General features: G+C 40.0%; 1 protein-coding gene across 4 annotated transcripts in view; it reads right to left on the bottom strand.

The window, feature by feature from the left end:
* Positions 1-3,097: 3,097 nt before the first annotated feature.
* LOC133771939 (putative COBW domain-containing protein 7) overlaps positions 3,098-26,153 on the bottom strand; it is a 57,330-nt gene continuing 34,274 nt past the window's right edge. For 3 of the 4 annotated variants that reach the window (XM_062208375.1, XM_062208378.1, XM_062208377.1), the window contains exons 10-15: positions 22,671-22,727; positions 16,200-16,251; positions 7,879-7,947; positions 7,710-7,775; positions 6,718-6,847; positions 3,098-6,372 (exon numbers count right to left, since the gene is read on the bottom strand). In XM_062208375.1, the coding sequence (XP_062064359.1) occupies positions 6,239-6,372; positions 6,718-6,847; positions 7,710-7,775; positions 7,879-7,947; positions 16,200-16,251; positions 22,671-22,727 (508 nt within the window). In that variant the 3' untranslated portion in view covers positions 3,098-6,238. The remainder of the gene's footprint in view (positions 6,373-6,717; positions 6,848-7,709; positions 7,776-7,878; positions 7,948-16,199; positions 16,252-22,670; positions 22,728-26,153) is intronic. The other variant, XM_062208376.1, reaches the window with a different exon arrangement.

Below are 26,153 nucleotides of genomic sequence, written 5' to 3'. Positions count from 1 at the left end.
CTTAAAGAAGAAAGATATTTTTCTCTATTCTCAACTTCTCCCCAAAAGCATCTAAGACTTTTTAAAAATCAAAAATACTACCTCTGATTGGAGCGAACCACCAAAAAATAAATAAATAAATAAAAGTCTAAGTAGCAAGAAAAGAAGAATTTAAAAGTGTGTCAAGACAAAATCTACGTAGACATCTAACAAGAAAAGAGCTATTATTTGGGGGATCTTTCAAGCTCATGAATTATTCACAGGTGCTGAAAGGGGTAACCAAAAGGCATCAACTTTTTTTTTTTTTTTTGACAGGCAGAGTGGACAGTGAGAGAGAGAGAGAGACAGAAAGGTCTTCCCTTGCTGTTGGTTCACCCTCCAATGGCCACCAAGGCCCGCGCGCTGCGGCTGGCGCACCGCGTTGATTCGAAGGCAGGAGCCAGGCTCTTCTCCTGGTCTCCCATGGAGTGCAGGGCCCAAGCAGTGGGCCATCCTCCACTGCACTCCCAGGCCATAGCAGAGAGCTGGCCTGGAAGAGGGGCAACCAGGACAGAATCCGGCGCCCCGACCGGGACTAGAACCTGGTGAAAAGGCATCAACTTTTTTACCAAGCTGACTCCCTTACACCTTCTACCGGCCCTTCAATAGCTATCTTAAACCAGTACACTTTCACAGTACACCAGTGCCCTTTTCACTCACAGCTGAGTGAAAGAACCAATTGCTTTACGGTGTACAGAAGCTTGAACTGTATATCAAGCCTTGCTGGAAAAGGGACATTTATATTTGTTGAGACTATAAATTTAAAGGGATCTTCAAATTTAAACCCTGGAACAATCCAGAGAGATCTGCATTGTTATCTCTGTTTTACAAATAAAGAGGCAGAGGTTTGGTAAGATTTGGTAATTTATCCTGTATCCTTCAGTAAGTTATAAAATTTTAGGTGAACTGTGTCTAAATCCTGATGTTGATCATCACCTAAAATTATCATCATCATGTGACCCTGTAGGTCTTTTATAGCAAGCAGAATGATGCCAACACAATAACTATTGTTGCATTATAATAATAAAGTCTTCTTTTCAGGGTAATAAATGCAGCAAGTTTCAAAGCCTTCTGAAAGTTTAAGTTAAACTATGACCTGATCACTAGAAAATAAAATACAGGCCGGCGCCGCGGCTCACTAGGCTAATCCTCCGCCTTGCGGCGCCGGCACACCGGGTTCTAGTCCCGGTCGGGGCACCGATCCTATCCCGGTTGCCCCTCTTCCAGGCCAGCTCTCTGCGTGGCCAGGGAGTGCAGTGGAGGATGGCCCAAGTGCTTGGGCCCTGCACCCCATGGGAGACCAGGATAAGCACCTGGCTCCTGCCATCGGATCAGCGCGATGCGCAGGTCGCAGCGCGCCAACCGCGGCGGCCATTGGAGGGTGAACCAACGGCAAAAGGAAGACCTTTCTCTCTGTCTCTCTCTCTCACTATCCACTCTGCCTGTCAAAATAAATAAATAAATAAATAAATAAAATAAAATAAAATACAGAATAAAAATATAGCATCAAATGCAAAATAAAACAGCAAAAGTTAAAGGTGTTTGTTAGGTTTGGGAAAATGGGTACTTTGATATAGTACTGTATGAAAGCAAAAGGTGCAGTTATTTGGAAGAGCAATTAGTATCTTTTTTAAAAATGTATAAATCCTAGAAGCTAATGTTTCTATTTTTACATTATATATTTGGCAAAACATTCACACATAAGACAAAAAACCTTGGATAATGATACTGATTGTTTCACTGTTTGCAATTTCACAAACTGATCTGCCACAGTGATAATACTTAAATCAGTTCCCCCACTTAAAAGCCTTTTCCAACATACTAGCAATAATCCAAATGTCTTTTAAAATATTTATCTATTTATTCGAAAGGCAGAGTTACAGACACACACACACACACACACACAGAGAGAGAGAGAGAGAGAGAGAGAGAGAGAGAGAGAGAGAATCTTCCGTTCACTGGTTCACTCCCCAGATGGCCACACCGGCCAGGTCTGGGCTAGGGCAAAACCAGGAGCCAGGAGCTTCATCTGGGTCTCCCACGTGGGAGCAGGGGCCTGAGCACTTGTGCTATGTTCTTATGCTTTCCCAGTCATCTTTAATGGGGAGCTGTAAGGAAAGTGGAGCAGCCGGGACATGAACTGGCACCCATATGGGATGCCAGCACTACAGGTTTAACCTGCTACAGCATAGTGCTGGCCCCAATCCAAATGTTTACTCTGTCCTACAAGGAGCAACAAACCTTGCCCTGGCTCACAACTCCAATTTCACCTCATACCTTCTGCTACATTTTTTCCTTCCTGGTCCCCAAAGACATGGTGCTGGTGTCCACCAAAAGGGCCTCTACACTACTTGCCTTCTATTCACAGAGCCTTCTCCTTGACTTTGTATGAATGACTCCTTTTAATTCAGCTCTCATGGGCCATTTTTCCTCAGAGAGGCCCTCTAAGGCCACTCATTCTGACACAGAACTTTATTTTTACCAGCCTGCTTAAGGCTACCTTCTATTTTCTCATTTATATATGCCCTTCCATCAGATCGCAACACGACAACCTGGCCTTCATTTGTTCTGTGCCGTTTTAGCCCCATAAGTAATAGCTAGGCAACATGGAAACTCTCAATAATTTTTTTAAAGAGATTTATTTATTTTAAAGGTAGAGTTATGGATAGAGAAGAGACAGAGAGATCCTCCATCTGCAGGTTCACTCCCCAAATGTCTACAATGGTCAGGGCTGGACCAGGGTGAAACCAGAAGCCATGAATTTCATCCAGGTCTCCCACATGGATGGCAGAGGCCCAAGAATTTAGGCCATCTTCTGCTGCCTTCCCAGGTGCGTTAGCAGGAAGCCGCATCAGAAGTAGAGTAGATGGGACAGGAATCCATGCCCATACGTGATGTCAGTATCACAGGTGGTGGCTTAACCTGATATACCACATGACTGGCCCTAATAATTTTTTAAATGGATGTATTGTATAGCATACTATGATTTTCCGTGTAACACTTAAAGAGTATCGTTTATATGCAAGAACATGGAAAGATCTAAGACTAATAATCGAATATTTTCTTTTAATTAAACTGATTATAATAGATAAAGAATGTTTTATTTAACACAGGTTACAAAAATAAACCTCTTGGAGATATCTGTGAAAAGTTTCTTAGTTTCTTGAAGAAGCAGCTTAAACTGTGTCTCTGATTCCAGGAAAACTATTCATGTTGTAAGATAGAATGAGTGACTAGACATGTCTGAAAGGACGAACGTCGCTTATCCCTCCAAAGGGACAAGGATGAAGGGGAAGGACCAAGGAAGACTGTCTTCATCTCTAATGTTTGCATGTTAACAACCTACATATATATTCCTGCAACAGGTGTGTAACAAAAAAAATCATATCTTAGAAGAAAAAACATTTATCATCTTTACAAATACTCAAAAGTACACATTAATATTATTTCATACACTGCTACCACAATAGGACAACTGATTATAACTTCCCTCATGATCTATAACAGATAGCTTTAGACATTTATTATTTGCCAAAGAATATTATTATTGTGACCACATTAATTATAAAACAACTTTAAATTGTTAGGAAGAATAAAATACTTATCAAGGCTCTGCTATGTGCCAGCAGCTGAGTTGGGTACATTACAAACCAATTTACTTCTTAAATGGTTGATATTATCACTATGAATTTTTTTTCCTAAAGATTTATTTATTCATTTTGAAAGGCAGACTGGCAGAGAGAGAGAGAATCTTTCTTCACCTGGTTCACTCTCCAATGGCCCCAACGGCCTCGACTGGTCCCAGCCAAGGCCAGGAGCCTGGAAGTCCATCTGGATCTCCCATGTGGATGGCAAGGGCCAAAGCACCAGTACTTGGATATGGAATTCTGGCACTGCAGGTGGCAGCTTAACCTGGTGTGCCACGATGCTGGCCCACTATCCATCTTATAAATAAGGAAACCATTCTCAGAACAAACACTTAACTTGAGATTACACAGCCAAGAGCCAGCAAAGAGGGAATTAAAGCAAAAATTTGACTTGAAGATCAGTAGACTTTCTACAGGACAACACACTCTCACACAGTAAGAGTTATCTCTCAGGGCCAGTGCCGTGGCTCACTTGGTTAATCCTCTGCCTGCGGCGCCAGCATCCCATGAGCACCAGGTTCTAGTCCCGGTTACTGCTCTTCCAGTTCAGCTCTCTGCTGTGGCCCGGGAGGGCAGTGGAGGATGGCCCAAGTCCTTGGGCCCTGCACCCGCATGGGAGACCAGGAAGAAGCACCTTGCTTTGGATCAGCGCAGCATTGCCCGTAGCAGGCATTTTGGGAGTGAACCAACGGAATGAAGATCTTTCTCTCTGATTCTCTCTCTCACGTCTAACTCTATCTGTCAAATAAATAAAAAAATAAAGAGTTATCTCTCAAACGTGAACTGTGGGTAGGCTGCTGCTGTCCATATGGAAGACTGAACTGAGTGCTCACTCCCTGGCTCCAGCTGCTACAGTCCCTTGGAGAGTGGCACAGCTGAATGGAGCTTTCTCTCTGCCTCTCAAAGAAAAAAAAAAGAAAAAGAAAAAGTACAGAGGGAGAAGGAAGGGAGATCAAGATCACCACATTGGCATAACCAAAACAACACAATAGCAATACCAATTTGTGATAACTTAATCAAACAGCCTTCTGCCCCTATCCACTGTAACTGTTCAAAACATACAGATGTAACTCCTTTATTTAAAATTCTGAGGGAAACTTTCAAAAGAAATTGGTAATTAATTTGGTGAAACTCTTCACTAAATTCCATCTATGCTCCTTACAATTTGAGTATAGTGATGGTGACTCAGCCTTTAGTAGAACTAGGAGAAACTTGAGCCACTGTATACTTACACACTAACCATTTAAATAAAGATTATTAACTATCGAGAGTCATCTGCAGTTATAGTTGATATTTTGTACCTCATTGCTTTTGAGCTTATACTAAAAACTAAAGAAGTTAAAAAAAAACCAAGATGAATTATCAGTAGTAAAATGTATTCTACAATTGAAATCTTCCAAATATATTACAAAATAAATGGCTGACGTTTCATTACCAACTATCAGTAAGGCTTAGCTTTGATTAAAAATAAGATTTCTGGGGCCAGTGTTGTGGCAAACTAGGTTAAGCTGCAACTTATAATGCCAGAAGCCCACCCTAGAGCATGACTGGAGTCCCATCTGCTCCATTTCTGATTCAGCTCCCTGTTAATGTGCTTGGGTAAGCAGCAGCAGATGGCCCAAGTGCCTGGGCCCCTGTCACCCACTTGGGAGACACAGAAGGACATTTGGGGAGTGAACCAGCAGATGGAATCAGTGTCTGTCTGTCTCTCTGTCTCTCCCTGGTCTCTGTTTCTCTTTCTTCCCATTGTTCTGCCTTTCAAGTAAATAAATAAATCTTTAAGAAAAAATTAAAATCTCTTCTACTTTTAAGTCTCTAGTGACAAACCTTGTATTTAATAAAAATAGTGACACTGTTTTGTAAAAACTTTGTAATAACAACGTAATAATTGTGTTTCTGCAATCAGCTAACAAAAAATGACAATATTAAGGGAAAATGACAATATTACAGAAAATTTTATCATTATTTTTTAAAGATTTATTTATTTGTTTGAAAGAGTTACAGAGAAAAAAGGGAAAGCCAGAAAAAGAGAGAGACTTTTCATCTGCTGGTTTACTCCCCATATGGCCACAACAGCCAGGGTTGGGTCAGGCCAAAGCCAGGAGCCAGGTGCTTCATCTGGGTCTCCCATGTGGGTGGCAGGGACCTAAGCACTTGGGCCATCTTCTGCTACTTTTCCTAGGTCATTAGCAGGGAGCTGGATCAGAAGTGGAGCAGTCAGGACATGAACCAGCACCCATATAGGATGCCAGCATCAAGGGCAGCATCTTTACCTTCTATGCCACAACTCCGGCCCCTCTTATTATCATTATTATAACTAACTTCCATGGATGAGAAACTCAGCATATATAAGCTCCCAAACCAATTCTGAAAAATATTTTGTGAAACCCGTCTCAAAAATAAATAAATAAATCTAGCTATTATATGAATAGCAAATGTTTTAAAGTGTCAATTTACTAAATTATAGGTCTTCTACAGAATAGACACCATTTTAAGGTACACTGGAATTTATCACAGAAATAATGAATAGAATAGCTGTTTGAAATATGTGCAGTAGGAAACTTTTCATTTTATCAAACTTTTTGATAAGAAATGCTTTCAGTGTTACAAACTTGATCTTCTTTGAAACGTGTTATCTGTTGCTTTTCTGTTTCTGTTACAGTAGTTATAAATAGTTGTTTAAGGATGGTCTTATCTAAATTTCTCCCTGTAAACAAAACAAAACACAGCTTGATTATATTATGCATAAAATGACACAGTTCACCTCTCAATTCCCCATAACTAAATGCTTGATTATCATGAGACATCTACAAAAAAAATGGAAATTGATTCCTTAATTACCCAGTTTAAAAATAATACTTGGAATAATCACTTCTCTAAAATTGTTTGAAGAGGAGGAAAAGGCCTAACAAGTTTTTATGCCATCACATGATTAAGACAAATACTCACCACAAGCTTACTGAGTTACAATAGAGGGCCTGATTTGGCTAACCTTATTGCCCTTTCAAATATATTTTTTACTTTGCTTTAGACATAACCCTTTGTTACTTACCAATAAGGACCAATCGATTTGTTCTCTCAGCGTCATCTGTCCAGCTCACTGGAGTCTCTTCCAGATCATAGAGCTCATGGACACCTTGAACAATCACTTGCTGTGGTTTTTCTTTGATTGACACCAGCCCCTGCCAAAAGAGAAGGATCCGTGCTGTCAGCATCACAGAATGCAGATGGCCTTGCAGTTATAAAACAGCAGCAGGATCTGGCCTTCTTCCTCTCAATCAGAGTGATTTACAAGCAGACGGGATTCACCTGTGTCCTCTAGAGATCCACTCCCAGGTGGAGGCAGCAAGGGGAGTGCAGCAATCTAAACATAAACAGGTTCTTGACAGTCTCAACCCCTGACATTCTAGGGAACCCCAGGGAGTCAGTAGCTACACTGGATACAATAAGTGGTAATCATACAAACCTTATGTGCATGTAGGGACACATACATACTCAAATGGCCACTGAATGGTTAATTATAAACAGAGAACTGCTGCCCCTTAGGAAAAAAAACACCCTTTGTGCCATAAATACCTAAATATCAAGTAAGAGAGATTGGGTTTCCAAACCCAGAACAAGAATTATTCTAGTGCTTTTAAGTGTCTGTATACAAGGTCCAACCACAGCAGAACTTCATTACTTCTCTCTGAAAATAAGCTCTCTCAGAAAACTGAACCGTTTTCTCTAGGTGATTAATCTGTGAACCAAGTACAGAGTTTGGTAAGAATCCAGCCATGTATCTGCTTAAAACACCTGGGAGTGGAAACCAAGGGATAACATTTCAAGCAAACCGACTGTTTTAGCTGCAACATTAATTGAAGCTGTGCAAATAAATCATGTTTCATGCAGTAATTTTCAAAGCTCCTTTTTAGCAATAGAAATGATAAAGAAAAATCAAAGTAGACAAAAGTAACTTCTGTTTAAAACCAAACATGATTTGTATTTAGCAGCCAAGAAAGGGACTTTGGCCAAAAGTCTGAGAGAGTAAACGGAATACTGCACCTTCAGCCGTATGACCTCCATGCAGTGACGGTCCTTGTTTGTTACATTCTTTTCCCACAGGAGATTCTGCATCAGGAGACATGTTTTAGTAAGACCAAGCATTGCTAAGAGCACCAACCAGGTAACAAAACAGTTGATAAATCAATGATTAGTTAAAAATTGCATTCACCTGAATAAATTCATTTAGCCTTTCTTCCTTTACATTTCCTGGTACCTCGAATGTAACTGTAGTAATACTCTGTAAATCATGAAAAATAATTATGAATAATTTTTACAGTAATATCAATATATTTTTTTAAATCACAAGTTTTAAGATGAAAAGTAAGGATCATTTTCATGACATTTTGTTGACTAACGAAATATAAAATGCATTATAGTTTTCCCCTTATATCTGATGATTTTGGGAATCAACTACTCCATTTTCTAAATTCTACAGAATTCATGAATGAGTTAGTATTTACACAAAACACTACTTCATCTAAAAAAATTACACAAAAAAAATCTTCCCACTGGGTGTTGGTGATTTAATTCACTCTTTCAGGGCTGCAGGGAGGCAGAAACAGGTAGCTGCTGTTCAATGGTTACACAAGACGGAAAGGTTCTAGAGACCTGCTCAAAAATAGGCTAAGAAGATACATCTCATGTTAACTCTTCTTTTATATTAAAATTATTTTATAATAAAATAGACTTATTTTGAAATTTTACTATTTTTTCTTTCCTCATTCAAGGAATCACTATATCTCAAAAAATCATATCAAAACATATAGCAAATTTAAAAACAGCAAAAGGTTGCCAAATGAAACAAAACTTGTCATTTTCAAAATCAATAATTCAGCTTTCAAACATGATTAAAATGGATCTTATTTAGTTGGAAAACCTGGCTTTTAATAGTGAGAATGTCTCAATATAGGACTCCATATATTCATATTGCTTTATTCTTAGCTTAATGATTTTTGTATCAGGAATGACTGTTGCTTTTGGCAAATTAGAACTATGACTTACCAACATCTTTAAAGACTACAATTAACTCCAGTGAGAAGCAAAAATATACCATGAGGTCAAAGAGAGTGCTCAATATTCTGGAATGTATGAATTGCTGCTCTTCTCCTGCCTTCTACAGTGCAGTGATATGTGTGTTTCTCTACCATCTGCTTCTCCCTCAATTCTATGCACCATGAAACCTCAGGAATGGTTTGTGGCCTGATGAGGGGAGAAGTAGGTAGACAGGGGCTGACACCTGATGAAAGAAAACATGTTCCAGGCAAAGCGGCGTATTGGGAGGCCAAGGAAAGAGGCAGTTTGAGGCAGGTACATAAAGGGGAGAAAGGTAAGAGACAAAGCAGGAGAGACTGGGAAACAATGCTTTTCTATGCCAGTAAATTCTTCTCATATTAGAAAAACCCTAAAGAGAGGAAACCTGTAAATTCCCAGCACAGAAGAAAAGGGGCAGAAGGTTTGATTCATAATTGCCTCTGAGAATAACAATAACTAAGCACAGATTGCCACTTGAGTTTTCTCAGAGACCTTCTCACCTTCCAAATCCAGGTCCTCCTTAGAGGGAGTGAAAAAGGAATTCATGAAAAGTAGAGAACTACATTAAATATTATTCAAGGGTAAGACTTTTTAATTTTTTAAAAATATTTATTTATTTGGGCCGGTGCCACGGCTCACCTGGCTAATCCTCCACCTGCGGTGCCGGCACACAGGGTTCTAGTCCTGGTCGGGGCGCCGGATTCTGTCCCGGTTGCCCCTCTTCCAGGCCAGCTCTCTGCTGTGGCCAGGGAGTGCAGCGGAGGATGGCCCAGGTCCTTGGGCCCTGCACCCGCATGGGAGACCAGGAGAAGCACCTGGCTCCTGGCTTCAGATCAGCGCATTGCGCCGGCCATTGGAGGGTGAACCAACGGCAAAAGGAAGACCTTTTTCTCTCTCTCTCACTGTCCATTCTGCCTGTCAAAAAAAAAAAATAGAGATTTATTTATTTGAAAGTCAGAGTTACACACAGAGAGAAGGAAAGGCAGAGAGAGAGAGGCCTTCCATCCGACAGTTCACTCGCCAGTGGAGCTCCCCAAAGAGCTGCGCCAATCCCAAGCCAGGAGCCAGGAGCTTCTTCCGGGTCTCCCACGTAGGTACAGGGGCCTAAGCACTTGGGCCATCTTCTACTGCTTTCCCAGGCCATAGCAGAGAGCTGGATCAGAAGTGGAACAGCCAAGACTTGAACCAGCACCTATATGGGATGCTGGCACTGTAGGCGGCAGCTTTACCCACTACACCACTGTGCCAGCCCCAAGGGTAAAACTTTAATTAAATATATAACATGACTTTGCTATCATTCATTTTAGACTATTTTTCTAATTTATTTTCCTTTGAACTTAAAATTAACTCTTCTTCTGCCATGTCTGATGCCACAGAAACAAAGTAAAAAAGTGAAGCAATAATTCAGAACACTAAAGCAAAATAAGAAACCGCTTGTAAAATAGAACTTGGAGAGGCAACAATCAGGGCTGGGTCAGGACAAGGTGAGGAAGTGGGAACTCAACATGGGTCTCCCACATAGGTGGCAGTGACCCATCTACTTGAGCAACCACCTGCAACCTCTCAAGAAGCAAATTAACAGGAAGCTGCAATTGGAAGCAGAGCTGGCACTCAAACCTAGGTGCTCTGATATGGCATGTGGGCAATCCAAGCAGCATCTTTTTATTTTAATGTTTATTTATTTTCATTTTATTTGAAAGGCAGGGATGGAGAAAGAGAGATACAAAGAAGAGACAGGGAGAGAGACACAGAGAGAGAGCTCAATCTTCTATTCCCTCATTCACTCCCCAAATGCCCACAACAGCCAGGGCTGGGCCAGGACAAAGCCTAGAGCCCAGAACTCAATTCAGCAATCTCATGTGGGTGGCAGAGATCCAAAGCACTGGAGCTTTCTGCTGCCTCCCAGAGTAGGAACTAGAAAGAGAAGTGGCACAGTCAGGACTTGAACCAGGCACTCTTGATATGGGATGCAGGTGTCCCAAGCAGCAACTTTAACCACTGCATAAAATACCCATCCTCCAAGTAGCTAGGTCATATCCCACCCACACCAGCAAAGATTTTTTGACTTTTCCTTGAAGCAGGTCATAAGACCCTCATGTAAGAAAGAGGTACTAGGACTGGCATTGTGGCATAATGGGTTAAACCACCGCCTGCAATGCCAGCATCTCATATGGTCGCTAGTTCGAGTCCCAGCTGCACTACTTCCTATCCAGTTCCCTGCTAATGCGCATGGGAAAGCAGCAGAAGATGGACCAAGTGCTTGGGCCCCTAAACCCATGTGGGAGACCCAGAAGAAGCTCCTGGCTCCTGGCTTCGGCCTGGCCCAGCCCTAGCTGTTGTAGCCATTTAGGGAGTGAAACACTGAATGGAGGATCTTTCTCTCTTTCTCTCCTTCTGTCTCTCTCTTTAACTCTGCTTTTCAAATAAATAAAATAAATCTTTAAAAGAAACAAAGAAAGAGGTGCCCTGTATTTACCTGGAGAACATTTGTGTGTCTGAACACACAGGGTCATAGAGAAGAGTCAAAAACAGGACTTGCTAAGTTCTTCCCAGTTTAGTACCATTATATCATACTTTTAAAAAATCCAATTAGGGCCAGCACCGTGGCTTAACAGGCTAATCCTCTGCCTTGCGGCGCCGGCACACCGGGTTCTAGTCCCAGTTGGGGCACCGGATTCTATCCCGGTTGCCCCTCTTCCAAGCCAGCTCTCTGCTATGGCCCGGGAAGGCAGTGGAGGATGGCCCAAGTCCTTGGGCCCTGCACCCCATGGGAGACCAGGAGAAGCACCTGGCTCCTGGCTTCGGATCAGCACAGTGCGCCGGCCGCAGCGGCCATTGGAGGGTGAACCAACGGCAAAAAGAAAGACCTTTCTCTCTGTCTCTCTCTCTCTCTCACTATCCACTCTGCCAGTCAAAAAAAAAAAAAAAAAAAATCCAATTAGACTTTTCTGAAACTATTTCTATATCAAGCCAAGCTCAAAGAAATATAGTTTTACCCATTTTTTTCAAGTCATTTATTTATGAAGGCTCCTGCATTACATAAAAGTTAAATTAAACTGTATGTTTTTCTCTTGTTAATTGTTTTTTTTTGTAGGGACTCAGCAATGAACCCAACAATGAGTGGGGAATAGATTACTTTCTCCTCTGTACCTCAGATCCCCAACCCAAATAAGACTGTTCATACCTCTGAATCTAACAATACTTTTTTTTTTTTTTTTTTTTTTTTTTAAGATTTTATTTAGGCCAGCGCCGTGGCTCAACAGGCTAATCCTCCGCCTAGTGGCACTGGCACACCAGGTTCTAGTCCTGGTTGGGGCGCCGGATTCTGTCCCGGTTGCCCCTCTTCCAGGCCAGCTCTCTGCTATGGCCCAGGAGTGCAGTGGAGGATGGCCCAGGTCCTTGGGCCCTGTACCCCATGGGAGACCAGGAGAAGCACCTGGCTCCTGCCATAGGATCAGCGCAGTGCGCCGGCCGCAGCGGCCATTGGAGGATGAGCCAACGGCAAAGGAAGACCTTTCTCTCTGTCTCTCTCTCACTGTCCACTCTGCCTGTCCAAAAAAAAAAAAAAAGATTCAATTTATTTATTTCTGAGGTAGAATTATAGACAAGAGAGAGGGAGAGACACAGAGAGAGAGGTCTTCCATCTGCTGGTTCCTCCCCAATTGGCCACAACAGCCAGAGCTGAGCTGATCTGAAGCCAGGAGACAGAAGCTTCTTCCTGGTCTCCCATGCAGATACAGAGGCCCTTGGGCCATCTTTCACTGCTTTTCCAGGCCATAGCAGAGAGCTGGATCAGAAGAGTAGCAGCCAGGACATGAATTGGAGCCCATATGGGATACCTACACCACAGGCAGCGGCTTAGCCTACTACACCACAGCGCAAAACCCCCAACAGCGCTATGTCTGCAACACTAAATTTTGCCTTCTGCTTACGTATCTAAAGCAGAAAACTGCGTAAGAATCAGATTTGCTTACACTACAGCAAGGGCAATAGGTATAGATGCGTTTGCCATACTATTCTTTTACACAGGCCTGAAATTCTCCATCTTAAAATGTTCTTTTTAAATTACATATGAGGGGCTGGTGCTGTGGTATAGGAGGTAAAGCCGCCGCCTGCAGTGCTGGCATCCCATATTGGTGCTGGTTTGAGTCCCGGCTGCTCCACTTCCAATCTAGCTCTCTGCTATGGCCTGGGAAAGCAATGGAGTCCTTGGCCCCTGCACCTGTGTGGAAGACTTGGAAAAGCTCCTGGCTTCAGATAGGTGTATCTCTGGCTGTTGCGGCCAATTGGGGGTGAACCAGCAGATGGAAGACCTCTCTCTCTCTCTCTCTCTGCCTCTCCTTCTCTAACTCTGACTTTCAAATAAATAAATAAATCTTTTAAAAAATTACATCAGAGGCCGGCACCAAGACTCACTAGGCTAATCATCCGCCTGCGGCACTGGCACACCGGGTTCCAGTCTCGGTTGGGGTGCCAGATTCTGTCCCGGTTGCTCCTCTTCCAGTCCAGCTCTCTGCTGTGGCCCAGGAGTGCAGTGGAGGATTGCCCAGGTCCTTGGGCCCTGCACCTGCATGGAAGACCAGGAGGAAGTACCTAGCTCCTGCCTTCGGATCAGCGCAGCGCGCCAGCCGTAGCAGCCATTTGGGGGGTGAACCAATGGAAGGAAGACCTTTCTCTCTGTCTCTCTCTCTCACTGTCTAACTCTGCCTGTCAAAAAAAAAAAAAAAAAAAAAAATTACATCAGAACAGGTGCTGAACAGATGAAATACAATCGGCAACATGTAGATTCTATTTAGACAAGCAGTGCATACAAGGAGTTCATTTTGCTATTCTCTCCACTTCTGTATCTCTTTAAAGTTTCTCTCAATAAAAATGTTAAACATACACAATTAATGTACAAGTATCTAAGCACCACTCCTGAAAATCTGAAAGGTAAGAAATACTGAGGATCCATTTCTTTAAAAAGAAAAAAAAACACAAGCTATTCTGATTATACTCCTAATAGAGAACCGCCAGCTTTATATTCCTTTAGCAAATATTCACTGTATGCCTACCACAACCCAAGTTGTTAAGCAATGAAGAATTTATATTTAAGGAATTTACAAACTAGTACAAGGTAAATACATTTTAACTCAAACTATAAGGCATCCTGAGGGATAAGAAAGAGGGGTACAATCAGGATTCTATAGGTGCAGATACTGGTCATTATAAAGGTTCTTTTTTTTAAAGATTTATTTATTTATTTGACAGTCAGTGTTAGAAAGAGAGAGGGAGGCTGGCGCTGCGGCTCACTAGGCTAATCCTCCACCTGCAGTGCCGGCCCGCCGGTTTTTGTCCCAGTTGGGGCAATGGGTACTAGTCCCAGTTGCTCCTCCTCCAGTCCAGCTCTCTGCTATGGCCCAGGAGGGTGTAGAAGATGGCCCAAGTGCTTGGGCCTGCACCTGCATGGGAGACCGGGAGGAAGCACCCAGCTCCTCGCTTCGGATCAGCGCAGCGCTGGCCGTAGCGGCCATTAGGGGAGTGAACCAATGGAGAGAAGACCTTTCTCTCTGTCTCTCTCTCACTGTCTATAACTCTACCTGTCAAATTAAAAAAAAAAAAAAAAAAAAAAAAAAGAGGGAAAGACAGAAAGAGAGAGAGAGAGAATCTTCCATCTGCTGGTTCACTCCCCAAATAGCCACAAAGATCAGGGCTGGGCCAGGCCACAGCCAGAAGCCAGGAGCTTTATCTCGGTCTCCCACATGGGTGCAGGGGCCTAAACACTTGGGCCTTCCTATGCTACTTTCCTAGACACATTAGCAGGGAGGTGGATTGGAATCGGAGCAGCAAGGGTTCGAATTGGTGCCCATATGGGATGTTGGTGCTGCAGACGGCAGCTAAACCTGCTGCACCACAGCACTGGCCGCTATAAATGTTCTTTGAGGACTACATTTTCTTCATCTTTTCATCCTTGTTACTCCTAATATGATATCCCTTTCCCAAAGCTCAGTAAGAATATGCTTCAAGTTTATGACTAATACTGGAAATAGAGTTAAATTTTCAAAAAAATTGTATGACCAAGTACTTATATTGCTTTCAATCACTCATTTTATTTGTTTTATTGTTTATTTCTTTTAATCTACCTGAAAGGCAGAGTGATACAGTGAGAGAGAGAGACACACTCTCAGAGAGAGATCTTACATCTACTGGTTCACCCCTCAAATGGCCCTAACAGCCGAAGACAGGAACCAGGTCCATCTAGGTCTCCCATGGGGGAGGCAGGGCCCCATCATCTGTTGCTTCCCAGGATGCAGCAGCAGTGAGCTGGATCAGAAGCAGAGATTGTGGGCATCCCAAGTAATGGCTTAAACAACTGCACCACAACACCTGCTTCTCACTCACTTTAAAGGTAAGTGAAGATGAACATTCTATTAAGAAGCTGCTTAGAAAAGATGTCACAAACATGGCAGTATGACACCTGTAAATATCAGTCAAAATGAAGACAAATAAACAAATGCCTGCTGTTCTTGTGGCCTAATGCAACTAGTAAGGATGCAGGAACTCAGCATTTAGAGACAGAATAGGAAAGCCTGGCATGGTGCTCCCCCAATACTCCTGTCTCACTGTGATGCAGGTGGAACAAAGAAGTCACCCTCATCTTGAGATCTGATTACTGTTTATAGCCCTTGTCTATACTCCTGTAGAAAAGTGGTCTTTTTACTTTACATTTGTTGAAGTCTTTATTTGGTGGAAGATTAAGCCTGTGATTATAAAGAAAATTGAAAGCATGTTATATTAAAACTTAACAGAAAAAAAAAAGGCAGGAGGGTGGAGGGATGGAGAAGAGGAGGGTGCAAAGTATCATTATGGGCTTAAAACTGCATATATGAAATCTGGCCTGTCAAATAAATTGTTAAAAATTTAAAAAAAGAAGTCACCCTACAGCGTTAACATCCATGACACACTTAACAGAAACATGGGTATGGCAGAAATATACTTAGTTGGCTCCTAACATCTTAAACACTGACTTCAGGAATTAGAAATTTAAAACATGCAAAATACCACAACAACTTAAAATTTAAAGTGCTACTTGAAGGTGAAATTCAAAGTCAGTTTCTATTTTAATAAGCCACACAGTTAGTTCAATATAGTTAAAAACAGACTACACTTAGAATCCCCAGGCTGCTTTTCAGTAGTAATTCCCACCCAATGAACTAATTAACTGTAGAACGGAGAAGCTAGAAAACGTGATCTCCTAAGATTCTCAACAACTATGGTTTGAAAATTTTCCATTGTGTATTACAAAGTTGCACAAGATTATCTCAAAAGTATTCAAAATTCTAAAAACTGTCAATAGTCTAGAAATACCATTTTAAAAAGATTTCAAATAAAAGTCCTAAACACAGCCAACTTAAATAGATACACCAGTAACTTCAAGAGATTCTTTAAAGACTTTTTTTTTTAATATAATTTTTTTACCTGATCAAGATGAGGTTGTGTTGCTGGCACATGTTGAAGTTTTTTCTGCAAACTAAGAACAACTATTATCAACTCAAGAGATGAATATACTTCCGATTTAAATTTGTATATTACTTAGAGACATAAAGCTATATAAGGAAGAGATTTTCCATAACTAAATCTATTGCACACTCAAATTTTACATGCTATTTTAATGGAAAAGGTTGGAAGAATGAATTTTTAAAAATTCCTTAAAAATGTACACAATTTACATACATACATGTATATTTATAACAAAGAGAAAAAAACTAATCCGTTGGCAGTACTTTTATATAGTTCAGTATGCAGCTATTTCAAAAAGTTTGTGGAAAATGGAATTAAAAGATAAGTTTATTTGGGTGCAAAAAAACTTGAAACCCATGCATATTTATTTCATAATATGGTTTCTCATAAACTTTTTGAAGACCTCCATATGTCAGTAGGTTTCTTCTAATTTCAATATGTATAACACATGCTCAGAAAAAATATACATAATTAATCACTTTTGTACTGCTCAATTCTCCCCAGGCTCCCTAATATGAAAATAATGCTGGCACTTAAAGTTAGAAGGGTAAATTTTCCTTTATCAGTGTTTTCCCTAGAACATATCTAACTTATTAAGACACGAATAATGTTCATAAATATAAATCCTCAGTTACCAGTTGGGAGAAATTCAAAAGTCAGAATCTTCAGAGCCAGAAGATCAATATGGCATAACAAATTACAACCCTAACAACTGTAGCATTGATGGAGACACTGATGGGCACAGGGTGGGAAGGGGAAAAAGACCTTGCAGATGTTTTGCCCTGAGGAACAGTGAGGGGTAAATTAGTAACAGCAAGTTTAGGAGAGAAGGGGCATGGAAAACTATTGGAGGGAATGAGTCTCATTGGGGGGTCTTAGCAGGGGAAAGTGTCAAATTAAATCCTTCCCAGCTGGTTGCTCAGGAAAGGACTCTCCTGTTTAGTTTAGCACAAAGAAAAATTGTGCAAAGGCCTTATCTATACTGCCAGGATCACATTAAAATCTACTTTTTTAAGTGTCACTAAAGCATTATAAATGCTCTTAATCAAGTGTAGAATGAGATTACTTTTAAAAATCTTTGAAAAATTTTATCCTTTTTCCATATGTTCAATATCTAATGTTGTTGAACAATGACTGCCTAAAACTTCATAAGAAGGAGTCAAAAATTTAGCAATGAGCACTTTGGTTCCTGGTAAATCCCAGAATTTTATGCTTTTAATTCTTTTTGTATCATAGAAATAAAGGAAAATGTACTGTAGTCTAGAGGACAAACATATACTACCAAAACCTGAAATTCATGAATTAATTTTGCACATTCACTTGTAATCTTGGAACAATTTTTGTCTCTACACTAATAAACTATATAAATCTAAAATAGCTTAGCATTTATACATATACCATTATATTCTATAATAATTTATTTCTTTTAATGGAAAATGGCACTAACAACTTTTCTATCTGTCCTATGTAAAAATACAGAATAATATGAAGAACTAGATGCTTTTGAAGAAAGTACCTTTACTATAGCAAATTATAGCAAACAACATAAGTAGAAAGAGAAACAAACTGATACACTGAATTTCAAAGTGGAAAATCACTTTTCTAAGGAATCAAATACAAAGGAATAAAACATAAAAAGAGAAAAAACAAAGATCTCAACAAAGAAATATTTTAGTGTTTTATATATTAAATGACAACCAACTTGCAAACTCGAACCCAAAAGGGATAAATTAGTTTAAGCAAGACAAATTTCCACAGTATTGTTTCATTTTTCCATCTTATAAATACATTTAAATGTATCACAGAATTTATAACCATCTTTCTACTCATTGCCTCAAATGAAATAAGAAGATATGGAAGGTAAGAAAAAAGGATAATGAAAAAGTAGGAAATATTCAAATGAAATGTACTGGAGTCTTAAAGTGAAAAGAAATGGATCAATAAGACAAACTCAGGATGGGCTAGACTTTGGGTCATTTCAGAAACAGGTGGCAAAAAGACAAAGGCTCTTATTCCCAGAATTAGGTGACAGTCTCAGTCAACATTTCTTCCTACTAAAGCCAGAACTAAGAAGGGAGAAGAGATGATTTTTAAGATTTTTTTTAAGGATTTCTTTATTCGAAAGGTAGAGTTAACAGAGGGGGTGGTGGGGAGAAACAGAAAGAGATCCATCTGTCAGTTCATTCCCCAAATGACAGGATACAGGAGCCTTCATAAATACATGACTTGGAAAAAATGGGTAAACCTGTGCATTTTTTGTGCTTAGTTTGTTATAGAAATAGACAGCTGCAGAAAAGTCTAACTGGATTTTAAAAAGTATGAAATAATGGTAATAAACTGGGAAGAACTTAGCAAGTCCTGTTTTTGACTCTTCTCTATGACCCTGTGTGTTCAGACACACAAATGTTCTCCAGGTAAATACAGGGCACCTCTTTCTTTGTTTCTTTTAAAGATTTATTTTATTTATTTGAAAAGCAGAGTTAAAGAGAGAGACAGAAGGAGAGAAAGAGAGAAAGATCCTCCATTCAGTGTTTCACTCCCTAAATGGCTACAACAGCTAGGGCTGGGCCAGGCCGAAGCCAGGAGCCAGGAGCTTCTTCTGGGTCTCCCATGTGGATGCAGGGACCCAATACTTGATGCATCCTCCAATACTTTCCTATGCACATTAGCAGGGAACTGGATCAGAAGTCGGGCAGCCAAGAGTCAAACCAGCAACCATATGGGATGCTGATGCCACAGGTGGTACTGTTACCCACTATGCTACAGCACTGGCTCCAAAAAGATTTTTAAAGAATCAAACCAAGTTTATGGTTAAGACTTTATTCATTTAACAAAGGAAAGGCTTTCATTTTAACATCAGAATATAAGAGGCTTGCATGAAAAAACAGCATATTTTGGAGTGATATTCTTATTTCATAATCAATCTTATTCAGCACATGAGTAAGTGACAGTAAAATCTGACATCAGGGAAAATGGTTCAAGGTGAAGAGAGACTTTACAATTTTAGACAAAAGTGGCCTGAAAGGACCTATTTCTACCATAAAACAACACGTATGCACTTTTACCTTGCATAATTTACAAGGATGAAAAAAAGTTAGGAACCATTCACACACAAAGGGACTTCAAAAAGTTCACGGAGGGGCATGTGTTTGGCCCAGCCACTTAGGACACTTGTATCCCATACTAGAGTGCTTAGATTCGAGTCCTGGCTCTGTTCTCAATTCTAACTCTTTTTTGATATATACCCTAGGAGACAACAGGTGATGGGTCAGTCATTGTACCCTTGCAACCCTAGTAGGAAACCCAGATTGAGTTCCTGGCTCCAGACTTTGCCCTAGCCCAGAGCCAGCTATTGTGCTCATTTGTGGAATGAACCAAGGGATAGAAGATTCATATTTCTCTCTCCCTCCCTACTTCCCTCCCTCTCAAATAAATTAGTAAATAAACTTTTAAAACTGCTCTTCTCATTAAAAAACAAAATTCACAGAAAATGTGCATTATTTAATTCCTTTTGAAGCTCCTTGGTATAATTTAGGAACACCAAACTCTCCAGCCTCCCTTTAAATGCAATTTGAAAGGCAAACACTGAGTCTGTGTAGGCATCTGGGAAATATCTTCATAATTTAACACAATTCAATTGTAATTTTAACCTATTATCTGCTAACTTTAATGAGGTACTGGTCCAACACCAGAGGCTATAGGCTGACAAAAACAGCTCTCAACTGAAGACTTGACTCTTGGAGTCACTCTTGTCACTTATAAGGTCACCTGAGTTTCGGTGTCCAAACTGAGAAGGAAGAGATATCTGCCTTGCTTATACCACACTTGCAGGTGCTGAAATATCCCAAAAAAAAATTTTTTTTTTAAGATTTACTCATTTATTTGAAAGAGTTACAGAGAGGGAGAGACAGAGACAGAGAGAAAGAGAGGTCCTCCATTGGCTGGTTCACTCCCCAAACAGCCACAATGGCCAGGGCTGGGCCAGGTCAAAACCAGGAGCCAGAAGCTTCATCTGGGACTCAAACATGGGAGCAAGGGCTCAAGAACTTGGACCATCTTCTGCTGCTTTCCCAGGTGCATTAGCAGGGAGCTGTATCAGATGTGGAGCAGCCCAGACTGAAACTGGCGCCCATATGGGATGCTGGCACTGCAGGTGGCAGTTTTACTATCTATACCATAACTACTCAATTTTTTTTTTTTTATAAACTAAATGTGGATTTAAAATTTCCAATGTATACAGTAAAACAGGCCCAATAAAGCATCATCATGCCTTAACCTCAACGGCTATTAGATGCTATTTTAAAATTTTGCTATTTTTAAATTTTAGATGTTATTTTTAAATTGTGGACAATTCCAAAGACTGAGGTTTCATTAGATACATTGATCATCCGTGATCCAAAAATCTGAAATATTCCAAAATCTGAACGTTTTGGAGCAAACTTCACATCTGACCTCATGTGACAGGTTACAGTCAAAATGCATGTGCACTGAAAATACTGTATAAAATTATCTTCTAAAAAATTTTAAAATAAGTAAGTAAAACAAAATTACCTTTGGGTTACACATATAAGGTGTGTTTAGACTTGGGTTTTGCCCCCAAGATAACTGATTTATGTACCTGCAAATATTTCAAAATCTGAAAAAAATGTGAAATATGAAGCATATCTTGTCCAAGGCATTTCAGATAAGGGATCCCCTGGCTATGTGTGTTTCTTGCTGTGTGTGTGTACGGGAATTAGGAGTTTCAAGTGTAACACCACTTACCAAGCCCACGCCTAAGAAAAATGGCCTCACCTATTCAGACTATTCAGAGGGGTGTCCACTTTCATGACCTTGCATGGACACATAAGAGATTTAGGAAGATACTCACTGCAGCATTATTCGCAATAGCCAAGACATGGACACAATCTAAATGCCCTGTGACAGATGAGTGAATAAAGGAAATGTGGAATATACATAAGATGGAGTATTATTTACCCTTTAAAAAGAAGAAAATCCTGCCATATATGACAACATGGATGAGCCTTGAGGACATCGGGCTAAGTGAAATGAATCAGTCACTGAAGGACAAACACTGTATGACTCCACTCATTTCAAACTCACAGAGACAGAGTACAGTGGCAGTTACCAGGGACTAGGAGAGGAGGAAACAGGGAGTTGCTATTCAACATATATAAGGTTTCAGTTACACAAGATGAATCCGTTTTAGAGATATGCTGCACATCCTCATCCAAACTTGTAGTTAACAATACTGTACTGAACACTTAAAAATGTAAGAGGATAGATTGCATGTTTAAAATGTTCTCACTACAATTAAAACAAAGATACTGATGTTCAGGAATAATTAATATTTTTTACCTGCCTTATCAAAGATTTCTCCCAGAAGGAGGGAGAAAACTGATGTATCAATAAGAGGAAGGGTAGTGTATGTCTCTGCAATCCGAGTTAAAAAGTTCAAAGCATTTCATGAACTTTCCCACAGAAGAGTATTATACATAGTGGCTGGTGTAGAATACTAACATTAGCACTTAATGTTAAGTATCATTTAAATTATAATTTTTAAAATTTATTTATTTATTTGAAAGGCAGAGAGACAGAAACAGAGACAGATACACAGCAAGATTGCCTATCTGCTGGTTTACTCCCCAAATGTCCACAAAAACCCAGGGCTGGCCAAACCAAAGCCAGAAGCCAGGAACTCAGTCCAGGTCTCCCACACAGGTGACAGGGACCCAACTACTTGATCCATCACCTGCTGCCTCTCAGGGTACACATTAGCAGGAAGCTGTAATAGGAACAGAACAAGGACTGGAATCCAGGCACTTCAATACAGGATGTGAGTGTCTTAACCACTGTGCCAAAGGACTGCTCCTTCATTATAATCTCTGTAAGAAAGTGCATTCCGATTACCAAAACATAAATTAACAAAACTTTCAAGAACCTAACTCATGGCCAGCACTAAGGTTCACTAGGCTAATCCTCCGCCTGTGACGCCGGCACTCCAGGTTCTAGTCCCGGTTGGGGTGCTGGATTCTGTCCCAGTTGCTCCTCTTCCAGTCCAGCTCTCTGCTGTGGCCCAGGAAGGCAGTGGAGGATGGCCCAAGTCCTTGGGCCCTGCACCTGCATGGGAGATCGGGAGGAAGCACCTGGCTCCTGGCTTTGGATCGGCACAGCGCACCAGCCACAGCAGCCATTTGGGGGGTGAAGCAACGGAAGGAAGATCTTTCTCTCTGTCTCTCTCTCTCTCTCTCACTGTCTAACTCTTCCTGTCAAAAAAAAAAAAAAAAAAAAAGTAACTCATTAAAAATGGTCTTATATGCCAAAGGAACAACAGGAAGCTTAAATTGAGGGCACAATTATGTGAATTACTCTTTTAATTGTGGAATAAAAGGTATACTACAAAAAATGACTAAAATATAGAAAACATACCTTACTCCAGAGAGACTATCAAAGGCATGAAGATCTAATACATTAGAGAGATCAACTCTAAAAGGGGAAAAAAAAAAACACACAGTAAACAAAAATTCTGTGGAACACATTTAATTAACAAAAAAACTGTAAGACTCTTTTGCCAAAAAATATAGACATAAATATTAAGCAGCATATCATATTATTTGTGGAAACGGATAAAAAAATCATACATAAGGAACAAAGGGCCACTATAAAAAACATATTCGTAGAAGTAGATGAACAGTGTAAAATCAAGGTCAAAAATCACCTGTACCTTCATAAACTACACAGTTTTCATTTTCACTTTCAACTGATTGTTCAACCTTGAAATTTATGAGCTCATCAAATACATTTTAATAGCCCCTCCTCCCACAAAAATCAGTTGAAGAACGTAAATTTTTCCAATCAGCTTTTTACTCCAAAGATGAGACAAAGTAAATGGTAAATGGAAATTTTGTACTTCTTTTACTTCCTTCCCATGATACAACGTGTAATATAAAGGTGTGGAGTCAATCAGGTAAAATACTAATTCAATGAAGGACCCTTAAGTGCATGTGGCTGAATGTCATTCATTCAGAATGGGGTTCCATAAACAAAGAAATGTCCCAATTAGTACTGTATCTGAATAGATATGTTTTCTCTAGAATTACTTAGTGATAATTAATCCTTATTAGAAATGCAAATAATTCAAATCAGTTGGGAATAATACGGCACAATTGCCATTAGGTTTGCTTTAATTTCATAGAAGTAAATTTACAGACTGATGATTGAGTTCTAGTTTTCACATAAAGTGATTTCTCCATATTCAAAGCTAAAATGAAAGCATAATTAAAGAATATGTCAAAATATAATTAAATTTCAAAATCGGACTCCAAGGGCTTGCCAAAATTTATTAAATTTTCTAACAGGGGAAACAAAACTTGCCTTGTCAGACTTAGGACTATTTTTAAGTGCACAGACATGTAAGTTAAAACACCTCCTTCAGTGCACAGCTATCTGTGCCTACTTTGTTCACTCTCAGCAGTCCACCACACACTCATACTTGTAGCAACAACACTGCTGGATTATGAACACTTTTCCTGGCACAAGACAAATTCTCATCTTATTTTAGATGAGGAGAATCAGAAAAATTATCAAGCAAATAAGTAAATGTCCTACGAAGTAATTTTTGAACATCAGTTTGCACTAAGAAACCAAAGTTTTAACACTAAACAGTTTCTTTTTCACTCTCACTGTTGAACAAATACTTATATTGAAAGATCATATATGAATGAAGTTAACAGCTTAACATTTAATAAACTGTCTACATACTAATTTTATATCAGTTTTAAAATTCAAGCTTAATAAACTACTGTTCACTGTGACAGAGTCCTTGAGAATATATGCCATTTAGAGATAATTCTGCTTTATACCCCAATTTTTTTGATATTTCCAAAACAGACAGGATCAATAATAGATCTGTATAACAAATTACACTCTAGAGAGAAAAATAACAAATCAAAGCCTGTCATCAAATTCTCAATGGAAAAGAGTAAAAGCATAAGCTTCCAGATGCAAGTTTCTATATCTTTTCCCAAATCTAGTACTATCATGAAAATGAATTTCTTCACTCATCAAGGCATATTACTAGAAAGCAAATTTCCAAGCCATAAAATATATTTACTCCTTCAGAAATCAAAAAAGCAAATATTTTCTAAAACATTAAAATAAAAATTAAAAAATACCATTATTATCATTTTAAAATTGAATGGGTGAATGAAATAAAAATACAGAAGGAATGATTTCAAAATTTCATTTCTCAATTTCTTGATCTATGCTAAGAAAACCTAATTGGGGCCAACCCTAGGGTGTAGTAGTTTAAGCCTCCACCTCCACTGCTCCACTTCTTTTTTTTTTTTTTTTTAAGGGAAAGGATTTATTGGGGAAAACCCAGCAGACGGGAGAGAAGGGGTCAAGGGGGAAAAAAGAAAAAGAGAGAAAGAGGAGAGGAGAGAGGGGAGTGAGAGAGAGAGAGAAGAAGAGCAGAGAGCACAGAGAGAGTGAGAGTGGGCAAGAGAGAGAAGAGAGAGACGAGAGAGACTGCTTCACTTCTGATCCAGCTCTCTACCATGGCCTGGGAAAGCAGTAAAGGAGGCCCAAGTTCTGGGGTCCCTGCACCCATGTTGGAGACCAGGAAGAAGTTCCTGGTTCCTGGGTTTCGGAATGGCCTAGCTCCAGCTGTTGGGCCTATATGGGGAGTGAACCAATCGGTAGACGACCTCTTTGTCTGTAACTCTGCCTCTCAAAAAATTAAATAAATTTAAAAAAAAAAAGAAAGAAAAGAAAAGAAAACCTAATATTTTTCCTTTGAACAGCTACTTTCAATTTTCCTTATGTCTAAAGACTGCTTTAGGCAGCCTACAATCAGGGACAGAAGAAAAGGAAGAGGTATAGGGTTTCCAGGGTGGTGAATGGATTGCAGCTACTACCCTAGGGATACTGTCTAAAAAGCATCTTTTTAAGCTCCAATGTCTCACAGAGAGTGTATCAGCCAAAAGATACTGCCCAAACACTCAGTCACAAACTTTCCAAATGTGTTCCTCAGTGGCACCTCAAGCTCAAGAATGCCTACAAAACTAATCACCCCTTATAGTCCTACTTCTCACTACCCAATGTTCCTGTTTGAAACTCAAAAAACAGCCTTGTATTGAACCCACCATACAACGATCATACTGCCTTTGTTTGTTTGTTTTATGTTTTTAACATTTATTTGAAAGGCAGAGCAACAGAGAGACTCTTCCATCCACCAGTTTATTTATCAAATGACAGCAATAGCTGGGGCTGGGCTGAGCTGAAGCAAGGAGCCCAAAATTCAGTCCAGGTCTCCCAAATGGGTGGCAAGGATCCAAGCACTCTTTTTTTTTTTTTTTAAAGTCTTATTTATTTTGAAACTCAGAATTATGGAGAGGGAAAGAGACAGAGAATGAGTGAGTGAGTGAGCCCAACCTTCTATCCACTAGTTTATTCCTCAGATGCTGGACCAGGCCAAAGCCAGGAGCTTCATCTGGGTCTCCCAGGTTGGTGACAGTGTCCCAAACACCTGGGCCATCTTCTGCTGCTTTTCTCAGGTGCATCAGCCAGAAGCTGGATCAGAAGTACAACTAGGATGCAAACCAGTGTCCATATGGGAAGCTGGCATGGCAGGTAGAGGCATTATCACTATACCACAATTCCAGCCCTAGGAACCAAGTACTTGAGCCATCACCTACTCACTCTCCAGGGTGTGCATTAGCAGGAAGCTAGAATTCGTAGTAGAGGCAGGACTTGAACCCAGGTAGTAAGATGTGGGACATGGGTGTCCCAAGAAGAGTCTCAACCATTGAGCCAAATACCTGCCCCTTATACTGCTTCTATTTTCTTAGTTCAGAAAAAAAAAAAATTTTAGGATTAATTTATTTATTTGAAAGGCAGAATGACAGAAAG

The sequence above is a fragment of the Lepus europaeus genome, chromosome 12, assembly GCF_033115175.1.
Source record: "Lepus europaeus isolate LE1 chromosome 12, mLepTim1.pri, whole genome shotgun sequence".
Taxonomy (NCBI): Eukaryota; Metazoa; Chordata; class Mammalia; order Lagomorpha; family Leporidae; genus Lepus; species Lepus europaeus.
The sequence above is the reverse complement of the archived record's forward strand: the minus strand, read 5'-3'. Positions and strand labels throughout refer to the sequence as shown.